This window comes from Saimiri boliviensis, chromosome 12 (genome assembly GCF_048565385.1).
Source record: "Saimiri boliviensis isolate mSaiBol1 chromosome 12, mSaiBol1.pri, whole genome shotgun sequence".
In the NCBI taxonomy this organism is placed as follows: Eukaryota; Metazoa; Chordata; class Mammalia; order Primates; family Cebidae; genus Saimiri; species Saimiri boliviensis.
This window is the reverse complement of record NC_133460.1, coordinates 40,557,265-40,580,323: the sequence shown is the minus strand read 5'-3', so window position 1 is coordinate 40,580,323 and position 23,059 is coordinate 40,557,265. Positions and strand designations below refer to the sequence as shown.

The 23,059-nt window shown below is 42.5% G+C and overlaps 1 protein-coding gene across 14 annotated transcripts in view; it reads left to right on the top strand.

Moving 5' to 3' along the window:
* The window catches only part of RHOBTB1 (Rho related BTB domain containing 1), a 130,246-nt gene extending 116,692 nt beyond the window's left edge, over positions 1-13,554 (top strand). For 8 of the 14 annotated variants that reach the window (XM_039478252.2, XM_039478254.2, XM_074382268.1 and 5 more), the window contains 4 exons: positions 4,937-5,087; positions 7,952-8,040; positions 10,666-10,771; positions 11,304-13,553. In XM_039478252.2, coding sequence (XP_039334186.1) covers positions 4,937-5,087; positions 7,952-8,040; positions 10,666-10,771; positions 11,304-11,473 — 516 coding nt within the window. In that variant the 3' untranslated portion in view covers positions 11,474-13,553. Of the gene's footprint in view, positions 1-4,936; positions 5,088-7,951; positions 8,041-10,665; positions 10,772-11,303 lie in introns of all 14 variants that reach the window. The other 6 variants (XM_074382270.1, XM_074382269.1, XM_074382274.1 and 3 more) reach the window with 1 other exon arrangement.
* Positions 13,555-23,059: the final 9,505 nt, after the last annotated feature.

The following is a 23,059-nucleotide window of genomic DNA, read 5'->3' as shown; positions in this document are numbered from 1 at the left end:
TGATTTTAATTTAACTTTTGTCATTTAATATTCAGGAAAACATTGTATCTTACTTATATTTTTTCTCATTACTTTTAATGTAGCAGTAAGCATAATTCTCTCCCCAGAGGTACTCAGCAAGTGGTTCATTAAAAATGCATGCCTGGCTTGTAGTAAGCAATGCTTTGGATCTAGAATACTTTCTCATTCTCTATGAGACTGTCTCTAATTATAAGCCTAATAGTCTCAGCTAATCTTCACAATTAAAATTTTAAACCAAATAAACTGGAAGATAGAACATTGTTTAGGGTAGCATTATATTCTCTCTGATCACTCTTTAAAAAACTATATCCAGCAGGCAGGATGCAAATTTTTTTATTCCATTATTTATGAAGCTTTGCTAATATTATTTTTAAAGTGCTATAAATAAAGGTCTTTTTGTTATCATGCAGTTAATTATAAATGTTGAAATCACAGAAACAAGGGTTTTTTAAAAATCAGCCATGAGGGGGAAAAAAAAATGCATATTCTGAAAGTGTTCTTAGTTTATTCTAATTTGATATTTTTTTCTAAGGGTCCCTAATGTTACTTGCCAAAAAGAGCCATCACTTCAAAAAATGTTAACGTTATATTCAGCAAAAAGAAGATAGCAGGTCATGGGTGATTACAAACATCGGAACACTTCAAGGGCATTGAGCGTATTTGGGCAGGGCTGCTCCCTGGAATCCATCATCTGCTGCAGCCAGAAATAGCTTCTTTTTATTTAAGATGTTCATTTTGCTATTTCTTCTTTAAGCAATGACTTAGAATACACTCTTGCCAGAAAAATGGTAAGGTAATCTGAAGATCTTCAAAACTCAGAGTTTCCATGAAGAAGAAAAAACTTTAAATAGCATCTATTCCAAATTCCTCCCATATAACAGATGCCAAGACTGAGGGTGAGTGATTTATCAAAGGTCACAGCATTTTAGTGACATATCCCTGGGCCTGCCCCAGGCTTTTGCACTATCACTAGCGGTATTGTTTTCAGGAGCACCAGACATCCCCATCTCAGAGAGAGTAGGTGTTAACGGGAAGCTCCGGGATTTCTTATACTAACAACTACTAACATCTTAGAGCATCTAGCACTTTATGAAATGTGGGTACTTTCACTATTAAAATGGTTCAAATTTTAAAGTTTCACAACTTAACCTTCAGTTACCTAGAAAATTATACTAATTGTATTATTCCATTTTCACGCTGCTGATAAAGACATACCAGAGACAGGATAATTTATAAAGACCGAAACGGGAAGATTACGAGGTCAGGAGATCAAGACCATCCTGGCCAACATGGTGAAACTCCGTCTCTACTAAAAATACAAAATAATTAGCTGGGCATGGAACACACACCTATAGTCCCAGCTACTCAGGAGGCTGAGGCAGGAGAATTGTTTGAACACAGGAGGTGGAGATTGCAGTGAGCCAAGATTGTGCCACTGCACTCCAGCCTGGGCGACAGTGCGAGACTCTGTCTCAAAAAAAAATAAAATAAAATAAAATAAAATAAAGAAAAGAGAAAGATTTAATGGATTGACAGTTCCACATGGCTAGGGAGGCCTCACAATCATGGGAGAAGACAAAAAGTCACATAATATGTGGCGGCAGGCAAGAGAGCGATTGAAAGCCAAGTGAAAGGGGAAACCCTTTATAAACTCATCAGATCTAGTGAGACTTATTCACTACCATGAGAACAATCTGGGGAGAACTGCCCCGATAATTCAGTTATCTCCCGCCAGGTCCCTCCCACAACACATGGGAATTATGAGAGCTATAATTCAAGATGAGATTTGGGTGGGGACACAGCCAAACCATATGACTAATCCAAAGATTATTTCATCAAATAAATGAGATATTGGCCGGGCGAGGTGGCTCACACCTGTAATCCCAGCACTTCGGGAGGTCGAAGTGGGCGGATCACGAGGTCAAGAGATTGAGACCATCCTGGCCAACACGGTGAAACCCCGTCTCTACTAAAAATACAAAAATTAGCCGGGCATGGTGGCACGTGCCTGTGGGGCTACTCAGGAGGCTGAGGCAGAAGAATTGCTTGAACTCGGGAGGCGCAGGTTGCAGTGAGCTGAGATTGTGCCACTGCACTCCAGCCTGGTGACACAGCAAGACTCCGTCTCAAAAAAAAAAAAAAAAAAAGAAATGAGATATTACATGTTCATACACACAGAAACCAATTTGTGTGAATATCTGTAAATAAATCCATTATTTGTGTAAGATAAATGCATATGTATATAAACATATATGTATGCAAGCATACACACAGTGTAACTGGTGCTAGATTTAGTTGAATAATTAATTATTCATATGTAGATACAGCTGGTTAAAGGGAAGAATAACATTCCAACATCTGTACATTGCAGATGATCCAGCTACTTTATTTTAAAATAATACTAGTAATAGTTTCAACTCATTGAGTTCTATTTGTTGCAGAGATTGTGCTGGAAACCTGAAATGATCATGCTTGTCAAATCATTTATGGTGATGGCTTATGCAACTTATTTATGGAATCATAATTGTTTTTACCAACCATGTCTGAAAGGGGAGAATACATTTCTTAATATTTCTAGGAATTTTTCTAAACCTTCCTTATGATACGTTAAGGGACAGTTCTACCTGTCTTAAAGGATATTCCCTCTTTAAGGTGGCTGGTGGCTGCACAGGAGAATAATAAAGAAGGTTTCTATAGCTTAAACAATTCTGGACCCACATTGCCAGAATGCATAAACCATAAGCATCTTAAAGAATGTGTCATTACACATATACACACATATTCTCTCTCTCTCTCTCTCTCACACACACACACACACACACACACATACACACACATATTCCTCAGTATCTGTGAAGGATTGGTTCCAGGACCCCACTCTCCACTCAGACACCCAAATCCATGAATGCTCAAGTTCTTCATGTAAAATGGCACTGTATTTGCATAGATCTGTGTACATCCTCCTGCATAATTTAAATTATCTCTAGAATATTTCTAATACCTAATACAATGCAAACGGTATGTACGTAGTTGTTTTACTGTATTGTTTAGGGAATAATGACAAGAAAAAACTCTATACATGTTCAGTACAGAAGCAATCATGCCTTTTTTTTCAAGTATTTTTGATCTACAGTTGGTTGAATCCACAGATGTGGAACCCACAGATATAGAGGGCTGACTCTGCGCATGTGCCTGAGTGTATGTGTATGTGTGCATGCGTGTGTACACATGCATGTATATGGAGAGAGGGGTGCAATCATATATAATATATAGATGTAATCATGTTATAAAGATGTATATCTTTATATGCTGTATAGAGGTTTATTAAGTACTAGAATTAAAAAGTTCTTAACTGGCCAGGCACAGTGGCTCATGCCTTTAATCCCAGTACTTTGGGAAGCCAAGGCAGGAGGATCACTTGAGGCCAGGAGTTTGAGACCAGTCTAGGCAGCATAGCAAGACCTCTGTCTCTACACCAAAAAAAAGTTTAATAAAATAAAATAAATCAGCCAGCATGGAGGCACTACCTGTAGTCCCAGCTACTAGGGAGGTGGAGGTAGAAGGATTGCTTGGACCCAGGCCCAGGCTATCATTAAGCCACTGCAGTCCACCCTGGGAAACAGTTAGACCCTGTCTCAAAAAATTAAAAAAGAAAGAAAAAGAAGTTAATAATTGTTCATTTTTTGAAGTAGAATTCCCAAAAACCATTAATAAAATATGATGCTTCACTGTTCTGTAACTCAAACCTTTGCTTCCTTGGCATTCAAGGTTTCCAGTACTGCACAGCAATTCTGAACATATACTTCCACATCATACTCCCTGGGTTTAAATCCCAGGCACTACTTCCTAGCTGTGTGACCTTGGACACAAGATTTAAATTAACCTCCTTGAACCTCCATTGCCTTTTCTGTAAAATGGCAAAAGTAAGCCTTTTCTCTCTAGGGTAAATCTAGGCATCAGAGTAAAGAATGTGTGTGGAAAGCTTAGTGCATAGGATGTCTCAATTAAAGTTAATGTTTATAATTGTCAACATTCCAATAGTAAATCAAGTGGTACCCTTCTGAACTACTCCAGTGACTGTCTAGTGGATGGAGAGACCTAAATTAAAGAGTAACTGTACACAGTGTACATGTCCGTAGATCCGTGTCCACCTATCCAGCACTCCACCTCCCAGGCAGTCCCTGGCTCTCTAGCAAACTCTAGCATGCATTTATATGGACAACTACAGGCACTCAGGAAGCAAACAATGGGAATCCTACAGAGGACAGTTCCCCTGTACCCAGTAATACTCCCCTGGAAGTCCCAAGCAAGGACTCCTCTGGATTCTCTGAATCTACTGATAACTGTTAATGTTCCAGTAGTTCTGAATCCATGTGGTTGTAGGAAAAAACAATGAAGTGTATACATTGTGTAGTAGGTTGTAATACATTGTGCACATGCCAGCAGAATGTGGAAATCAAGCTGGTCACTGTGGCAGCTCCTCCCCTGTTTTGACATCTTGGAGAGCGAGGCTCCATCGTGTCAGAAACAGTGTGGTTTGCAGCTCCCAACAACACCTGTCATGTTGCTAGGAGATTTCTTTCCCCACAATAGAGTATTAAAAGGTGCTCGGCATGAGGGCCCCTAATGTCATCATACATTTCCAGCCCATTTGTTTGATTTATAAGTCCAAATAGTTATTTAAAAATTCCACATCAGGCGGTGTCAGGCAGTTCCACTCTTTTGTCATCTACAAATCAAAGCATTACATTTAGTCGTAAATACAGAAGGATTCCTATGCACAGCCTCAAAGCAGGTGTCCAAGACTCGCCAATCGCAAATCACGCAGTTAGGATATTTATCAGCAGCATTGCCTGAAAATGTGCCCACTCCCTGCTTTCTGCGGTAGAATTTAGCTTTTTGTTTAACATTTCAGGTGTATCTCCCGCACATAAACAAGATATCAATGCAAGCAGTATTGGATTATCTCTATACCAAGCAGTTGTCTCCTAACTTGGACCTAGACCCGCTGGAATTAATTGCCTTGGCAAACAGATTTTGCCTGCCACACTTGGTTGCTCTTGCAGGTAAGGCTGATGACTCAGGGCCGTGCAGTGTCTGTCATATTTATCAAAATCACATTTAAATAAAAATAAGCCTTCCAGGGAATAAAAATTGATTTTTTATCACCCCAAATAGGATTGTCTTGTATAGAATGATATGAACTATTCAGATTGTATCAGACAGCCCAGTTCAATTCAACAAATATTTCTTAAGCACCCCCTCTGTGGTGGGCCCGGTTAGGTGATACAACCATGAAGGTGAGTAATGCATGACCCCTGTCCTTGAGGCACATGCTGTATGCATGCTGAGTCATCTGTGCACCCTGAGTTTGAAACAAAACGATTTTATCAACATTATCTCCGTAATAAGTGCCCAGACACAGTCTTTAAGAAGAAGGCAGTAGTTGCCCTGTTTAGGAGCACAGATGACAGAGCCAGACTGGCTAAGATCAAACCCTGGCTCCACCATTTACTGACCAGCTGACTTTGTCCTGTAACCCTAGCTCTGTGTCTCATCTTTCTCTCTCTTTAAAATGGGGCTAATATTATTCAGCCGTAGAGCTGTGATGAAGATTAAATGAGTTAAAATATAAAGTCCTTAGAACAGCGTCTGGCGCATAGTAGCATTATGTAAGTGGTTTTCTTAAAGCTATTTTAGAAAATGTTCTGACATTGTCAAGTTCATTTTGGGAGAAAGACAAAAAAGGGAAACTTGGCTTAACTTCACAAAATCTTATGTATCATTTCTAGATTTGTTCAGTTGGGAAGCTGAAGCAGGCTCTGTAGGATATGTGCACTTAGATGCCTTTCTCTTGAATTCAGATCTTCAGCCGGATTGCTGGGTGTTTATCACGAGGTTTAGTTGATTCCTACTAACCATCGAAGCAGAGATAAAAGACGGTCTTGTTCACTGGCCTTTCTTCTGAGTGCCTGAGCGTATTAGCTTTTGATAAATATTTGCTGAACAATTGAATGAATGAAGATGAATGTATGAACAAACCAACCTGCACTTGACTTTCTGGCAAAGTCTTTAGAAAAAAATAAAATTATATATACATACATATATATATATATGTATATATATATATATATATATTTCTCTGTCCTCCAGGTTTCTACCACACACAACCACCTAGAAATCAAAGTCCTATCTTTGCCCTACTTCCTCTCCAGTTGGATAGAAGAGTGAGTTGAGGCATCAATATTAGATTTATTTTAAAAAACTGTTTTTAACCAATATACCTAATAGATCCAAAGGATTGCACTAGTTTTTTAAAATACTCCTCTGGGAGGCTTCAGTGGGCAATTACTTTTTTCAGAAACATAAATTCCAAGCCATTTAACTATCCACAGGTTTTATAACACGTCCTGAGGATAAATTTTTATTTTATTTTTATTTTTGAAATTGTCAAAAGTAATTTGGAGCCAAATCTGCCGAATAAGGTTTGTGATCAGTCTCAGACGAGTATCATTTTTGCTTAAATATTAAGTCTGGCAATGAAAACATGGGATTGATTTTTCCATGAAAGTTTTTTTTTTTTTTAACTGACCCAAATAAAGCTTCTCTTGTGAACTCTAGGCTTCTATGAACATTTAATGTAGCTATTAAATGTTGTCATTACTGTTATGATTATTTAATATACAGCTTCCCAAGACGATTCCTTTAATTCTTTATAGTATTTGCTGTGTACTTTCTAGTTTAGAGTATTTAGAACACAGTGTTTAAAAATCAGTTTCTAGAATGGCAACGCTTTGTGAGCCAGAGTTAAATAAATGTCAAGAAATGTTGCAGTTACTTAAAATGTCAAAGCCCAAATGGCTTCTCTGGAAAATTTAGTTCCAAATAGTCCAATCCAGGTGAGGAAGTTTGTGCCAAAGAAATCACTCCATTCCCCATACCGTACCGATCGGATACAGGCATGCTGACCAACAAGCATGCAGCGCTGGAGCAGAAAGTAAGCACGGTTTGAGCAACGTTCTGGATTAGAAGAACAAATGCAATGCTACAGATGACATCAGGCTGTACCCTCACACATCAGTCTCAGAGGTGGTTGACAGCCCTTACAAAGCCGAGAGATAGCCTAGCTTCAGACCACAATTTAAATTCAGCTTGGAAGCCTCGGACTCAAGCTCCCAAGCAGAAATGGCTCTCCCTACTGCAGGGAGAGCCATTTGTGTTACTTTTGACTGCAGGTCTCCCCAGTCTTTAGAATCCAAGAGGCTGAACAATGCGTCATCCGTCTGTAGCTGTTGAGACAGATGTACACAGTCACATTTTTAATTCCTCAAATAGACTCATCCCTCTGTCATTCAGTCGCTCCACTGCCGGGGGGATCAAGGATTGTGGTGATGTGAGTGGGGAAACTGTCAAACAGGAACGTATCTAAAGTCTAGAGGACTTTAAGAAGGTGCTAGACTGTTTAGAGCCACTCCGTCCAGTGGAATGTTCTGCAGTGATGGAAACATTTCATATATGGATGGTCCAAACAGTGACCATATGTGGCTGTTGAGCACTTACTGTGGCTAGCGTGAATGAAGAGCTGAACTTTTAATTTTATTTAATTTTAAGTAATTTAAGTTTAGTTTCATGTGACCAGCAGCTACCATCCTTACCATCTTGCACAGAACACTACAGGTCTGGAGGATTCTGGCTATTTCAGAGGCATGAACAAGAGTCCCCAGAGATGTGGGTGAAGTCGCTGGGACCAGAACCCCACGTAGTGAGAGACTACACACTAGAGCAGCTTCCAGATTCAATTGAGACGGCTGCCCAGATCTGTGTCCCACATTTCTTCCCTTCTTAAGTGGCCCCAGACCAACCCTCCAGGCAAGCTATCTGGCTCGCAGGGCGTGGTTTAACGTTCTCCGGTCCCCTCTTTCTTCCCCAGAACAGCATGCTGTTCAGGAGCTGACCAAGGCCGCGTTGAGTGGCGTGGGCATTGACGGAGAAGTGCTCTCTTACTTGGAACTGGCCCAGGTTTGTCACAGTTTGCTTTTCACCTTTTAAGTGTGTGCAGTCAGTTCACTTAATGCTGATAAAACATTCCACTGTTGCATCTGTCTAAATAAAGATGTCACCACTGAGTCACAGAGGCCCCCTGTATACACTGAGAAGATCTGAGAGTTTTACCTTTCAAGTACCATTCAGCCTGCTGGGCTTCATTTGAATAAACAAGGACCCCACCCCCACGCCAGTCCCATTGTCCCCTAAAGCACCAGCTTCACATGTGGGAGAACCACTTTGGGGCACTCCTTCTTTGAATTCTTAGACACGTATTTGGCCAAGAACAGTTTCTAGAATTCCATGAAGCCCTGTCATGCCCCACTGTTAATGAACATGTCACTGCAGCTGTCCTGGAGTTTTCTAAAGTCAGTAGTTGCTAGTATTGAGATTGTAATAACGTAATCCCAATACAGACTTTCACTCTTCTTCCAGAGAAGGTCCAAGATTCAGCTTCAGCTTCACCCTGGAGTAACTTCCTCAAAGCACAAGCGAAACTCTGCCTCGTTTTCCTCATCCACAGGAAATGGGATGACAATTTGCATCCTACCAACCTTCCAGATTATTTTGAGAATCAAGTGGGAGAGAATGTTCAAAAGCAAACCCTGAAGAGTGTAAGCCCTCTTAGAATGCCAGGCACATCTGCAGCATTATCTAGTCCCTGGCATAGGCTGATTAACACGGAATTTACACTCCGAGGGAACTAAGAATAAATTCCTCAGTCTTTTCTTCAGCCTGTTAGGTTTGGCTTCCTGTTCTCCCTCTTTTTGTTAAGACAACGGCTTAGTAAGTCTTAGGTCAGTCCATTTAAATCAGCATTTCTCAATCAAGGGAGAGGAGGTGGCACCTCGCAGGTGTGCTCAGGCCCTTCCTACTGTGGCCAAAGGAGATGGCTCAGGTGCATAAGGGGGGAAAGGCAGAATGGAACTTTGACTTAGCATTCCACAAATATTAGATATTTTTCTCCCCAAATACCAGGCACCGCTGTAGGCAAAGGGCATGTACATATAAACAGTAGATCCTCTGCCCTAGGGCAATCATAGGCAAGTAAGGGAAACAGACACAAATACAAATTATTCAAATCTAATTAGGGATTACAGTGAAACTGAGAACAGATATCTAATGCAGTCAAATCAGCAAGCGCGCATCAAAGCTGATTGTCCGCACTTGGAATTTGGGGTCTTTTGAAATAGTTCTGGGGGGATGGTTTATAACTTGTACTCTCTCCAGGAAGTATTCCTCCTAGAGAAAAATGCGATGATCCAGAATTTCATATCAAGACCATTCACTTGAGGGAATGATTTGCAGTTGCGTCTGTTTGCGGCACTATGTTCCCACCCTACCCCCACCCCCACCACGCACACACCCCCACTACAAGGAAATAATATGATAATTGCTAAGCCCTGACAAGGCTTGGCAGGAAGAGCTTAGGATGGATTCTCCCATGTCTTAGCGCATTCATTAGACCCTAACCCAATGATGTGCTGGTAAGTCTTTAACAGTCAGCGTGGGGGCAAGTGGGACTCCAATCTGTTGCATTTGCCAATTTCCATAGTATAAATAATCCCATTGTGGCTGATTACAACCTATGAAGTCACTAAACTCAAAGTAGGGAAGAAATGCACACAGTCGGCTCTCTCAAGCTGGAACAAGCCCACCCAGCAGAACACTTCCCCAGTCTTGTTTTCAGAAAGAAATCTAACAGCAGGAAAGGTTGGCAGCACCAGCTAAAACTGTCTCTGATGTTTGGGTTGATTTTTCAGCAAGTCTCTCGAGTGTGTTTCTGAGGCCTCTGGCTTTTCTATTGGTCTCACGGTGGAGATATGGGGCCGCAGAGGAAGCATGCTATAGGTTGTAGGGTTCCACCTGACCAAAGACACATCAAGAGTGACAGACAGTGGAAGGGACGTCAGAGAAGGGCACAGACAGAAAGAGTGAGGGACAGCAGCAGGCCCACCAGGTCTGGGGAGGGAATAGGGGAGTTGACAGTCGCTTTTTGAGTCAAGTCTTTTTCGGTCACAGCTACCTCAGCTGCCACCTTCCTGAGCATTGTTCAGAAAGGAAGGGTGGAGCATTTGGAGCTCGCCACCCTGCCCATACCGCCTGCTCTTATGTAACCGAAGGACAGGTATAGGACAGTCACGCATTCTGCAGTCTGCTCTTTCGGATCTTGGCCCAGGCAAGCTGAGCTCGGACATGTGACACGAAGTATTCCATTGCCGAGGCTTCCTTAAACAGAGATGACATCGCTGCTTTCTGCTGTGGGCTGGTGCCTTCCAGAGGCCATGGTTGCTTAGCACTAGAGGGGCAGGTGGCGGGGGAGGGTGGGAAGGTGAGGCATACTTTAAACTCGTGATTTGATACAGCAATTATTTTTGGTGCACCTAGGACAGCAGGGAAGGGAGGGGTGTGCCCAACACTACATTGGCTGGCATCGGAGCCATGGCCAAAGTCAAAACATTGAGGTCAAAACAAGAGGTTTACCAAATTGGTTATATAAGCCCTTAATTTCTTTTCACCCTTACTATGGCTCCCCCAATTTCTCTGTAGCCCCTCTTTAGAAAATAGAGTCTCACCCTCCTTTTGCTCACTCTCCTGCAGTTTCACAATGCCCACCAGTTGGCCGCCTGGTGTTTGCACCACATCTGCACCAATTACAACAGTGTTTGCTCCAAGTTCCGCAAGGAAATCAAATCAAAATCTGTAGGTGAGACTGTGCGCGGACCCCATTCATCCAGCTCTCCTCACCTCCGACTGAAGCTTTTATCTTCTACGTCCCTGGAAAGGAACACAGTCAGCAGGCAGCTCGTGGATAATTCCTTGAGACTGGCTGGTGGTCACACAGTCATGTGAGATGGCATAAGGAAATGAAGGCTGGGAATTCTCTTTGGAGAACCTGATGCTTAGGGGAGTTGGGTGGGCTGGAGTCCACGGTGCCCTGGTGCAGGGAGTGCAGAGGTGGTGGGCTTTCCCTTGTTTAGGGAGGCAAGCCCAGGAGCAGGCTTAGACTCTGAAGTCAGGTGGTCCTGGGTTCAGGTTCTCTGTGCCCAGCTGCATGACTACAGGCAAGAGATTCTTCCTCTCAAAACTTTAGTGTCACCTTTTGGAAAGGGCCCTAATCACAGTCCCTGCCACATCAAGTTTTTGAGAGGATATTTGAGAAGCTTTAAGCACAAGGCCTAGCACATAGAAAGAATCAATGAACCACAGGTCTTATGTCTGCGTCTTTCCTTCACCAGACAACCAGGAATACTTCGAGCGGCACCGCTGGCCCCCCGTGTGGTACCTGAAGGAAGAAGATCACTACCAGCGTGTGAAAAGGGAACGAGAGAAGGAAGATATTGCACTAAACAAGCATCACTCAAGACGAAAGTGGTGCTTCTGGAATTCATCTCCAGCAGTGGCCTGAAAAGGAAGAGAGAGAGAGAAAAAAATCAGTAACCCGATCCACCACTTTTCAAAGCACTACTGTAAAATTAGTCTTATTAGAGATACGACACAGTTCAGGTTTCAGGCACTGACCTTCCTCCACTTTTGTGCATTTATCTTTGTTAGGATCAAAGCACAAGCTCACCATCCATGAGCCTGGACAAAAAGGGAAGCTGACTCTCACTGCATTCCTTAAACTGATACGTATTTTGTTGTTGTTGTTGTTAGGAGGCTTAACAAACTTTAGTGTGTTATTTTGTTTCTTTTTATACAAAGAAAAAAAATCCAGCTATCATGTTTCTGATTCCAAATTGGAAAATATTTTTATATGGTCTCTTGTATTTTGTTGAAATGAAAATACTGTGTATTACTTTATTTTACAGGCCACAATTGACTATGAAGTCACCCTGTGATTCTCTTTGCCCACGTGACCACCGAGCATTATTACATAATTAGAAGGTTATCCTTTTGTTGTGAAGGGAAGGCGGGGAATGAAATCCCCCAACGTGCAAATTGGAGAGTGTTTCATCTTTGTTCTGCCGAATAACATCAGTGTCATTACCAAGTCAACTCCAAGAATGTGTATTTACAATATTTGCCATGTTAAGTGCTGGTAATTATATGGTTATATGTGCCATGTAAAATATAGTGATATCAAATATTCTGTTGTTTCCAACGTCTAGTTTCAAGAGGATAATCTTTATAATCATTAGAAGGGCTTATTAAATCCCAGCATTATCCAGGGCAAACTCACTGGTGGACCTGAATACATAAGATACCATTAGAGCGCTGGTGTTCAGATTGCTGGATTAGGGTTTACGTCTCTCAGTATTCCTTGAACTTGCCATGCTTCTGCATGCAGATTCTTCACTGACTTGAATCGGGATGGGCAAGGGAAAAGGTCCCTGGACTCCCTCCTGCCGACTACAGGCTTGTCACATCTCACCACCAGAAACAGGCTTCCTCAGGCTTCTCACCTGTGGCCAACTTCACTTTGTAAGACCCATATTTTTAAGTCTTCCCAGGGAAAATTCATGTTGCTGCAGAAGTAGGCTGAGGCAGACCACCCACTTCCACTGAAATGCATTGGGAGCCTGTGAAAGCACAAAGCTGGAGGCCAGGCGCCTGCGTTCTCCTACACGGAACGGAATCTAATTCCAAGAGTCTCGGAAATGGTGCTATTGTGAGTTAGTTCTGACCCTTTCTCATTCGGAGTTTTCAGTGTTAAACTAGAAAGTGTGAGAGCAGGGAGCTTTCGGTAGGCAGTCAGTCATTGTGTGTCTGTAAATTGAAATGTTACAGTACACACAGAGAGCATTTTAAGGCCACAGCTCCACACCTGCCATGGGATGTTATGTGGCAGGGGGTGAGGCTCATTCTGTTGGGAGATCAACTTACCAATGCTAAGGGCTGTTGGTTTTGTTTTTATTTTTTCTTCTAGCTTTTCAGAAGATGGAAACAAGACAGTTGAGTCCAAAACCCAATGTTGACAGCCATATGCATTTGAAAATCTATCTAGATTACAGATGGGCATTTATTACTGGCAGTGGAAACACACCGGATAGAAGATCTTGGAGAGGCCCAGAAATGCATCACCCTGTCATGACAAAAGAGGAGGCAGTAGAGTAGGGATAGTTATAAATGCATCCACCTTAATTTTTTTCAGTAGGTTTGTAAATCTTATTAATGGAAGGAGAAAGGAGACAGAAGGAGGGGATAAATGTCAAGATGCAGAAAAGCTGACATGTATCCCATTATAAAATGGTAGAAGTTGAGTTTTCAATGAGTAGTCATAGTTCAGTTTTTACAACCAAAGCTCCCATTTGATTGTAATCTTGCCAAAATGTAATGGACATATAAATGAACTTGGGGTATAAGCAATAATATCCACTAGTGTTGTTATCAGCTACTGTAACCAAGTGGCTGGTTCATTTGGTTGATGCTGATCATGGCCTTTACATGGTGGTTTGTTGTGTGTTTTTTATTTCACAAAAAAGCCAATAAAATTGTTTAGCTAAAAATGCCTCTGGTTTTGTTTTAAGGATGGACATTGTATTGTATGTGTAATTTAACAGTTTTTTTTTTTTTTTTTTTAACTATCAAAACTTTAAAGGTGCTGGGTCATGGGGGCTGGTGCATGCCCTGGTGACAAAGCAGCTTGAATGACTGTCATTTTTGGTTTTGGTATTATCAGCCAAGATTCCAGTGCCATAATGTAAATGAAGTGCCTGGCACTTTGCTCTTGCTAATATGGTATGTCACTAGACATAGTGCTACCTGGGGTCGAGGGGAAGAAATGACATCTATCCTAAAGGACTTAGTATAACCTGGGTCTGGATAATTTCTGCCAGCAGTTAAGTGAAAGGACTGAGTTGCTGAGTTCATGAAAGGTTTCTTTAAAAGCAGGTCTGAGAAAGCCTTTGTGAAACTTTATGGACAATTTCTGGACTTCTAGGTAATATAATGTTTGCCCAAGCTCAGAGGGAAGGAAGTCTCCAGTGAGATTTCATTGAGGGACTTTTCTGAGTGACCAGTTACCTATAATTCCATGGGAAGGTGCTAATCACTATAAGAAATAGCTGTAGAAAGAAGACAATGAGATTGCCAACACATTGCCACCTTTTAAAGATGGGTGGTTTCAATCATGGCACCTTTTACATAAAGCGTACTAGTTCTTCTTACCTGTAGAAAGTCTTGGTCTAAGTTTCTGGGGATAACATCTGGCAAATCATTAGGAATTTCAGCACCTCTATGTTGGCATTCTTTTTCTTTTGTATAACTTCAGCAAAGTTTCATATATTGGCATTTTGAGAACCACAGATCCTACCGGTCTAGATGGAACTCAAATATTTCATTACGGACACTCAAAAGGAAAAGTCCAATGTTTCTAAGATGTTTTTTTTCATGCTTGCTTCCAATGTACAATGTATTAGTTGTCAAAATTTAGTTTTTCATCACTGTGACATTGACTAGGCAGAATGAATACTACTGTTCAGGGGGAAAAAAAAAAACCAAAGTAAATCTTGAGTTTGGAAACAGTTTTATGAGGGCAGCACTTCAGAAATGAATGCTTATCTGCAAGCTGAAGATTTACCAACCCTTTTCATGAACTGGGTATTTTTTAATTGGCATAGATAGATGATCTCCTAGGTGGATGCTAGTGAGCAAACAGCAATAATTTCTCTTTTCTAGAAGAATGTGACTATTGCATAAAAGTCATACACGTAAAAGTTAGCCAGGGAGAATGCATTTGTGTTGTATGTGTATACGTGTGCAAATAACCAGAAGCAGCATAATGAAGAAAAGGGCAATTTAAAAAGGAAAATTAAAAAAAATAAAAATAAAAAAGGAAGGGGGGGAGCAAAAGAACCACTGAGTGAAGCCACAGAATTGAATTAAACACTGTGAACCACGGATATGTTATTTATTTCAAAGTGCTAAATTAAGTCAAGTGATCACTGCATATCCCTCAACTTATTTTATGAAGACTGCTTTCTTGAATTTCCAGTTAGGAAGCAGGTGATACATACAACATAAAAGGTTTCGACTTAGAAGTGAAGACACTGGTGTGGCAACACTGGTGACCTCCTTTAAAGCCACACTTCTATAGAAGTAACGCTATGCCCCTTGGCTGCATTCAAAAATTCTCCCCTATGCTGACAGTGCTTCTAAATTGGATATTTTTACTTGAGCCATTTAGATGCATAGTTTTTTACTGGGCTAATATACAGGTGCTCATCAGTTAGATATTTACAGACTGTAGGCTATGAAATACAAAAATAATTTATGAACCAGATAACTCTTGGGTGGAAACCAAGCGATCCAGGTGCATATTCACAGACATGAAAGCATTATCAACAACAGCAGCAGACATGAAGCAACCTGCCACTCCTATCACTCAGTTTTCATAGAACAAAATATCTCAGTGACATGGATTTCCAACGGAACATAGAAGAAATGGGTGCTACCTAAATGTGGCCCCATGCTTCAAAGGATTATTTGAGTTCTTTGAATATGTTCTCAATCTCAAATACAAGAATGGTTAGATGTTACAGGCAATCAGTGAGGACAGAACTGGATGCATTTCTTTCCACTTGAATGCCAAACAAAGTTTGACCATTCTTAAAATTTCCTCCCAATATGATAAAACAATTAATAAATATCTTTTGCTTTGATGATTCATGGTAGTCCCAATTGGGGTGATACTCCCCTGGAAAGTTACGTTCAACTGTCATGTGAAAAGATACACAACCTCTCTAAGCTTCAGTCATCTGGAGAATGGGAACAAATACTAACTGAGTTTTCAGTACAAGTTAAATGAGATGATTTAGGTAAGGCACTTGTATGCCAAGTACCTGGGACAGAGTAAGTACTTAGTGAATGGAAGCTGAACAGAAATGAAATGGAACCTGTGTGCTTAGCATTTTTGGCCTTGGTTTTCAAGGCCATAAACTAAGGCCAAAAATCAAAGAGAGAAGATAATCGTGCATGTTGCAGAGTAGACCAATGTGGTCCTTTCCTGCCACTCTCTTCAGCCAAATGCCAGCCTTAGGGCTTCTTGATGGCAGTTTAACAATTAGGAAATAAGAGCTGTGGAGCCGGGCATGGTGGCTCAAGCCTGTAATCCCAGCACTTTGGGAGGCCGAGGCGGGTGGATCACGAGGTCAAGAGATCGAGACCATCCTGGTCAACAAGGTGAAACCCCGTCTCTACTAAAAATACAAAAAATTAGCTGGGCATGGTGGCGCATGCCTGTAATCCCAGCTACTCAGGAGGCTGAGGCAGGAGAATTGCCTGAACCCGGGAGGCGGAGGTTGCGGTGACCTGAGATCGCGCCATTGCACTCCAGCCTGGGTAACAAGAGCGAAACTCCGCCTCAAAAAAAAAAAAAAAAGAGCTGTGGAAAAATAAATAATTACTATTAATAATAATGGACTGAAGGGAGAGGTGAGTGGTGGGAGAAAAGAGAAGAGGGTGACCCTTTCTAAGAGAACGTTTCTCCTCACTGGGGCCTCCATGGTCTCTGCTAAGTAAAGTCAGCCCACTTCAGGGTGGAGGTTGGCTGAACCACAGAGCCCCTTGGGAGCAATTCATTGTCATTACTCCCAATCATTTTTTTTCTTTCTTTTTTTGAAGGTTGGATGCAAAATGTCTAGTTAGCCATGCTCCTCAGTGCTTGTCACATTAACAACCTCAGTCAATGCAAAGGCCCTCTCTCTTCGTATTTTCTCTTTCTTCCAAAATACTGACTCCCATCTCCTGTTTAATATATGTCTTTAAACATGAGGGATTCTTTATATACAGTGTTGTTGCATGCACATAATTGTTACACAAATGGTGTTACATAGCGAATTTCCTTCTGCCTACTTTTCCGACTCCACACTGTTCTGGAAATCCAGCCATTTTACAATGTGTGCATCTAGTCCGTGGCTCCCCGGGGCTGCCTAGTCTCCCCTAGGCTGCATCCACCCCATGTGGTTCCTCCACTCCACTGGTGATGGAACAACTAGCCAATTCCCATTCCTTGGCACTAAAGTAAGCCTTCTTGTACTTGCCCTGGGGTCCAGATCTAAGAATGAATTCCAGGACGAGCACTGTGGCTCACTCCTGTAATCCCAGCACTGTGGGAAGCCAAGGTGGGCAGATCACTTGAGGTCAGGAGTTTCAGACCAGCCTGGCCAACATGGTGAAACGCTGTCTCTACTAAAAATACAAAATTTAGCCAGGCGTGGTGTCACAAGCCTGTAATCCCAGTTACTCAGGAGGCTGGGGCAGGAAAATTGCTTGAGCTCGGGAGGCAGAGGTTGCAGTGAGCCAAGATAACACCACTGCACTCCAGCCTGAGTGAGAGAGCAAGACTGTGTCTCAAAAAAAAATTTTTTTTTAATTAAAAAATAAATAAAAATGAATTCCAAGTCCCACCCGACATATACTGAATCAAAGCCTCCCAAGGTGGTAGGCATATATGGAAAGGAAACACTAGACTTAATGACAAAAATCCTTCCCTACTTTAGCACTAAGGCAATCTGCAAATAATCTTAAAGGCTATGAGCCAGGTGGGAGACTGGGTCCTCTGACCAGCAAGAAGAGAAACTAGGTTTAGCTTCCTGCCATCCGAGAGGTTGCAAGAGGCTTCCCTAATTGTGAAAGTTGCTACTTGTTAGAATGAGTTATTCCATCCCATCTGGCCTTGGCATTTTGTATCATCTGGCCCCGTGAAAGGTAAAAGGCCAAGATGACTTCTTCAGAGCCCCTTGAATACTAAGATTCCTGTTTTTCTGCCTTTAAAAAACTTTCTGGCCGGGCGTGGTGGCTCAAGCCCGTAATCCCAGTACTTAGGGAGGCTGAGGCAGGCAGATTAGGAGACCATCTTGGCTAACACGGTGAAACCCCGTCTCTACTAAAAATACAAAAAATTATCAGGGCGTGGTGGCACGAGCCTGTAGTCCCAGCTACTCGGGAGGCTGAGACAAGAGAATCACTTGAACCTGAGAGGTGGAGGTTGCAGTGAGCCGAGATGGCACCACTGTGTTCCAGCAGTGGGTCACAGAGTGAGACTCCGTCTTAAAAAAACAAACAAAAACCCCCACAAACTTCTCTAGCTTGATTTAATCACGTCACAGTGTATTCAGATAGCAAATCATCATGTTACACACCATAAATATATACAATTTTATTTGTCAATTATACCTTAATAAAGCTGAAGGGAAAATTCCCTGGTGAGCTTGTGCACATGTGTTGAAGGACATCTTCTAATTTTATTTCACCCATGAAATCTAAAAAGTAAGCTTCCGGTACAAATTTTGGAGATTGTTGGAACTGTCTCAGAAGTCCTGAATAAATGATTTCTTGGACATAAAATTTCCCTGTCTCCTGGTTTCCTGCCCCCCACCCCAGCACCCCACCTAATTAGATGGAGGGTGTTGAGGTCACTGTTTTCTCTCTCTCGTCCCTCCCCCATTTCCAGGATTGGACCACTTTGCCACTGTCATGGAGATATCACTTCACTTTATATACCTGAGATTTCTTTTAAAATAAGTAGTCAGGCCAGGTGCAGTGTCTCAAGCTTGTAATCCCAGCACTTAGGGAGCCCAAGGCAGGTGGATCACTTGAGGTCAGGAGTTCAAGACCAGTCTGGCCAACACGGCAAAACACTATCTCTACCAAAAATACAAGCTGGGCATGGTGGCAGGCACCTGTAATCTCAGCTACTCCAGAGGCTGAGGCAGGAGAATCACTTGAACCTGGAAGGTGGAGGTTACAGTGAGCTGAGATCAACTACAGCAGTCGAGCCTGGGCAACACAGTGAGGCTCTGTCTCAAAAAAATAAATAAAATAAGTAGTAATTTGAAATTTTTAACTCTTAGAGAAATGGGCTTGACAATCTTAAAAAAAAAGAAAGAAAAATTAATGTGAACTTTCTCCTCAGCAAATGCTGTTGTGCTGGTCACTTTTTTTCTTTTTTTTTTTTGCTTATATTTGCATAGCCCAGTGGCAAGGTGTCAGGCATGTTAAGATACACTTTTATAGGCTCTTTCAGTTTTATTCAAATATTTCCATGGCCAACTGTGTGGGTCAATGCTCTAAGTCTTGGCACCACTCTACCAGAGTCCAAAAAACCGATGTGAGCGTCATAATAATAATATTTTGAGTCTATGTTATGACCATACATTATGATAAGTGCCTTGTTTGCATTTGTCTCATTTAGTTCTCACGATCATGCCTTTTTTTAAAAAACAAAGTCTCCCTCTGTCGCCCAGGCTGGAGTACAGTACAATGGTGCTATCTTGGCTCACTGCAAACTCCACCTCCAGATTCGGGCACGTCTCCCTGCCTCAGCCTCCCGAGCGGCTGGGATTACAGGTGTCCACCACCACGTGCGGCTAATTTTTGTATTTTAGTAGAGACGGGGGTTGCACCATGTTAGCCAGGCTGGTCTTGAACTCCTGACCTCAGGTAATCTGCCCGCCTCGGCCTCCCAAAGCGCTGGGATTACAGGCGTGAATCACCACACCCGGCTCATGCCTTTTGAGGAGGATAGTGAGTTCCCCAAAGCAGAGCCTAAGATGAAGATCCACAATGCCCTTACAGAGACCTGTAAGGAAAGGGTGAGAAGCCAAGGGGTGCTCTGGAGTATAGACTATGCCACAGAAGTGGCTTTTCTTTTCTTTTTTCTTTCTTTCCTTTTTTTTTTTTTAGTCAGTGTCTCGCTTTGACACCAGGCTGGAGCACAGTGGCGCAATCTCGGCTCACTGCAACCCCGGCCTCCCGGTTCAAGTGATCTTTCCGCCTCAGCCTCCCGAGTAGCTGGGACTACAACTGCACGCTACCACGCCCAGCTAATTTTTGCATTTTTTAGTAGAGATGGGTTTTCACCCATCTCTACTAAAAATACAAAAAAAAAAAAGGTTAGCTGGGTGTGGTGGCACATGCCTGTAGTCCCAGCTACTTGGGAGGCTGAGGCAGGAGAATGGCTTGAACCCAGGAAGATCGTGCCACTGTACTCCAGCCTGGGTGACAGAGCAAGATTCCATCTCAAAAAACAAAACAAAAGAATATCGTTTCAAACAAAGGTAGTCAGAGATGTCCTCTCCAAGAAGGTATTATCCGAATAGAGACCTGAATTAATAGAATTTGGAGAAGACACAGTAGCGATAGCTGGTCTGTACTCCACAATGTTCATAGCCTCAGCTAAGACTTGAAGGCCGGAGTGACTCAACAGCTGAGGGACAGAATCACCTGAAAGTGTCTACATTCACACATTCAGGGGTTAAATGCTGGCTCTTGGCTGAGACTTCAGCAGGCTGTTGACTAGAACGCCTTCATAAGTATCCCCACATGAATTAAGTGAAGAAGTGAGTCCCGCAAACAACCAGGAAAATGGCATCTGGGGGCCAAGGGAAGACTATGTGCAAAGACCAGAGGACAAGACCCAACTTAGTATATTAGAGGCTGTCAAGAAGACCTGTGGGCTAGAGACAAATATGAGCAAGAGGAAGAAGGGCAGACACATTTCAGAAGGTAGTCAGAATAAATCACATCAGACAGTTGTTCTCAATCTCAATGCGCAGTGGATTTGCACAGTATGTTTTAAATGTTTGGACGTCCTGGCACTGCCCCATCTGAATTTTTTATTGGATTTAGGGTCCCTGTCCTTTGCTGAAAATAATATTGTTGCTGCTGCTGCTACTGCTGTTGTTGTTGATTATAAGAAAACATTCAGTTTTCGAACTTTTACTGAACCAAAGACTTCTCAGGAAGTGAAGTCCCTCTCTGGAGAGTTTATTTGAGGGTAATAGAGAATGTGGCCTTTAAAGAGGTTGTTTCCCACCTGGGAGATGCTATAGAAAAACAGCTGGGTTGGGCAGGGCCAGTAATCTTCTGATTGTTGAAGAGGTGACCATTTTAATGATCAAATCCTTCGGTGAGGAGGGCAGAGTTTCTCTTGGTCAAGTGGGCATAGGTTAATGCAAGAAGCAGGGCGGAAAGACCAGGCAGCAGGTTTGGAAGTCACATCTCATGTGAAAGAGGACGTCAAATAATAAAGCGTGCAGTGGCAGAGCTCTTCTTTCTTGCTCTGAGCCAGGACACCACCCTAGGGACTCCTTTTCTCCCTTAGGACATAGGGTATCCTTCATTGCCTCTCCATCTCCTTTTCATCCTTTCTCTAGTAAAAGCAAGCTCTGGAAAACCATCAGACTCTTTCACTCTAAGGCATTTCGGCAAGTGGTGGCAACAAGATTTCCCATTCTACGTATTCTTCTTAGTAGGTGACCTTGACATTCCTCCCACTGAGTTATAGAGTCTATGGCCCTTCCTTTTGAACCTGGATGGATGTTTTTTCCACTATCTCAAGCAATAGAGTATGGTAAAAGCGATACCACATGACTCCCAAGGCTGGATCAAAACTATGCCATGTGCTTCCACTTTCTTCTCTGGGGACACACTCTCAGAATCAAGCTGCCATTCTCTAGGAAAGCCCAAATGATCCCAGGCAGAGAGACCACACAGAAAGACCCAATGCATGTGTTCTAGTCAACAGTCTCACTGAGGTCTCAGCCAAAAGCCAGCATCCATCACCAAACAGATGAATATGGGCAACTGCAAACATTATGGAATAGAAGCAAGCTGGTACTCCTATGTCTTCTCCAAGTTTCTAACTAACAGAATCCATGAGAATAATAAAGTGGTTGTTTTGTGCCATTAAATTTTGGGGCGGCGTGTTACACAGTGCTATACTTTGGGTAATTGTCTCTTCCAACTTCATATTAAAATCTGATCCCAGTGTTGGAGGTGCGGACCTAACAGGAGATGTTTGGATCGTGGGGGTGATGATCACACGTGAATAAAATGAATAGAATAATGCCCTCCCTGGGGATAGGAGGGTGAGTGAGTGAGTTCTCACTATTAGTTCCTGCAAGAACTGGTTGTTAAAGAGCCTGACTCCTGTCGGGCCTGTCTCTTGCACCCTCTCCTGCCATGTGGTTTCTGCACACACTGGCTCCCCTTTGCTTTCTGCCGTGAGTGGGAGCAGCCAGAGGACCTCACCAGATGCAGTTCTGGTGCTATGCTTACTACACTTCTTGTGCAGCCTGCAGAACCATGAGCCAAATAAACTTCTTTATAAATTACCCAGCCTCAGGTATTCTTTTATAGCAACCCAAAACGGACTAAGACATCCAGAAATAGTAACTAGAACAAATAGTAATGACTAATGAGGTTTAACGTGTCTTCCCTTCTCAGTGAATAATGATAGGAGATAGTGTGGTTGGTATAGAAGCTCTTGGAGTCAGGTTTGGAGTCAAATCCTGGCTCAGGCCACCTACTAGCAGTGTAAGTACTGGGGCAGGTGATGATCTCTTGAACCTGTGTTTCTTTACCTATAAAATGGTATTGGAGGCTTTATGAGGGATGGAGTATATAAATGAGCATGTATAATAAGCCCCCAATCTACCCCTTCCCCTATGCTCCTCTCCCACTCCTACCAGAAGCATGAGAGGCTTCATGGGTTAATCCACATAAAGGTTTGAGTAGTAGCTTCCTCCTCCTTGGATGTCCCACCACAAGAATCTCTTTTAGTTTCTGTCCACTTATATGACCATCTTCCTGGGGGCCCAAAGGGCTGGCATCTCAGCTTTGAGTTGAAAAGAATTCAGCCTTGAAGGTCTACAGTCACACACATCACTGCTTGTTTGTCTGTTTCACCATCAGAGCCAAGAAGCAGCAACTTGGTCTCCCACATGTCTCCTTCTCTGAAAATTGTCTCTCATTGGTTTCTGGGTAATCTCATTGCTCTGCCTTTGAACTTGTGGCCTGGCTACAGCCCCAACCACTGTCAGTGGCTCCTCTTCCCTAATTCTAAGGAGGCTGGATGAGTATGCAGAGGATGCAGGATGGGAAGACATGGCCAGCAGGGACACCAATTAGGAAGCCCTCAAGGAGTGATAGGGGCCAGATGAAGGGAGTATTGAGGGAAAATAAAAATCCCCCTGTCCCAGGGTAACCTTTCCAAAAAGAGGCATCCTATTTCTTTCTATCGAAATCATATATATACTTGGGCATCTGG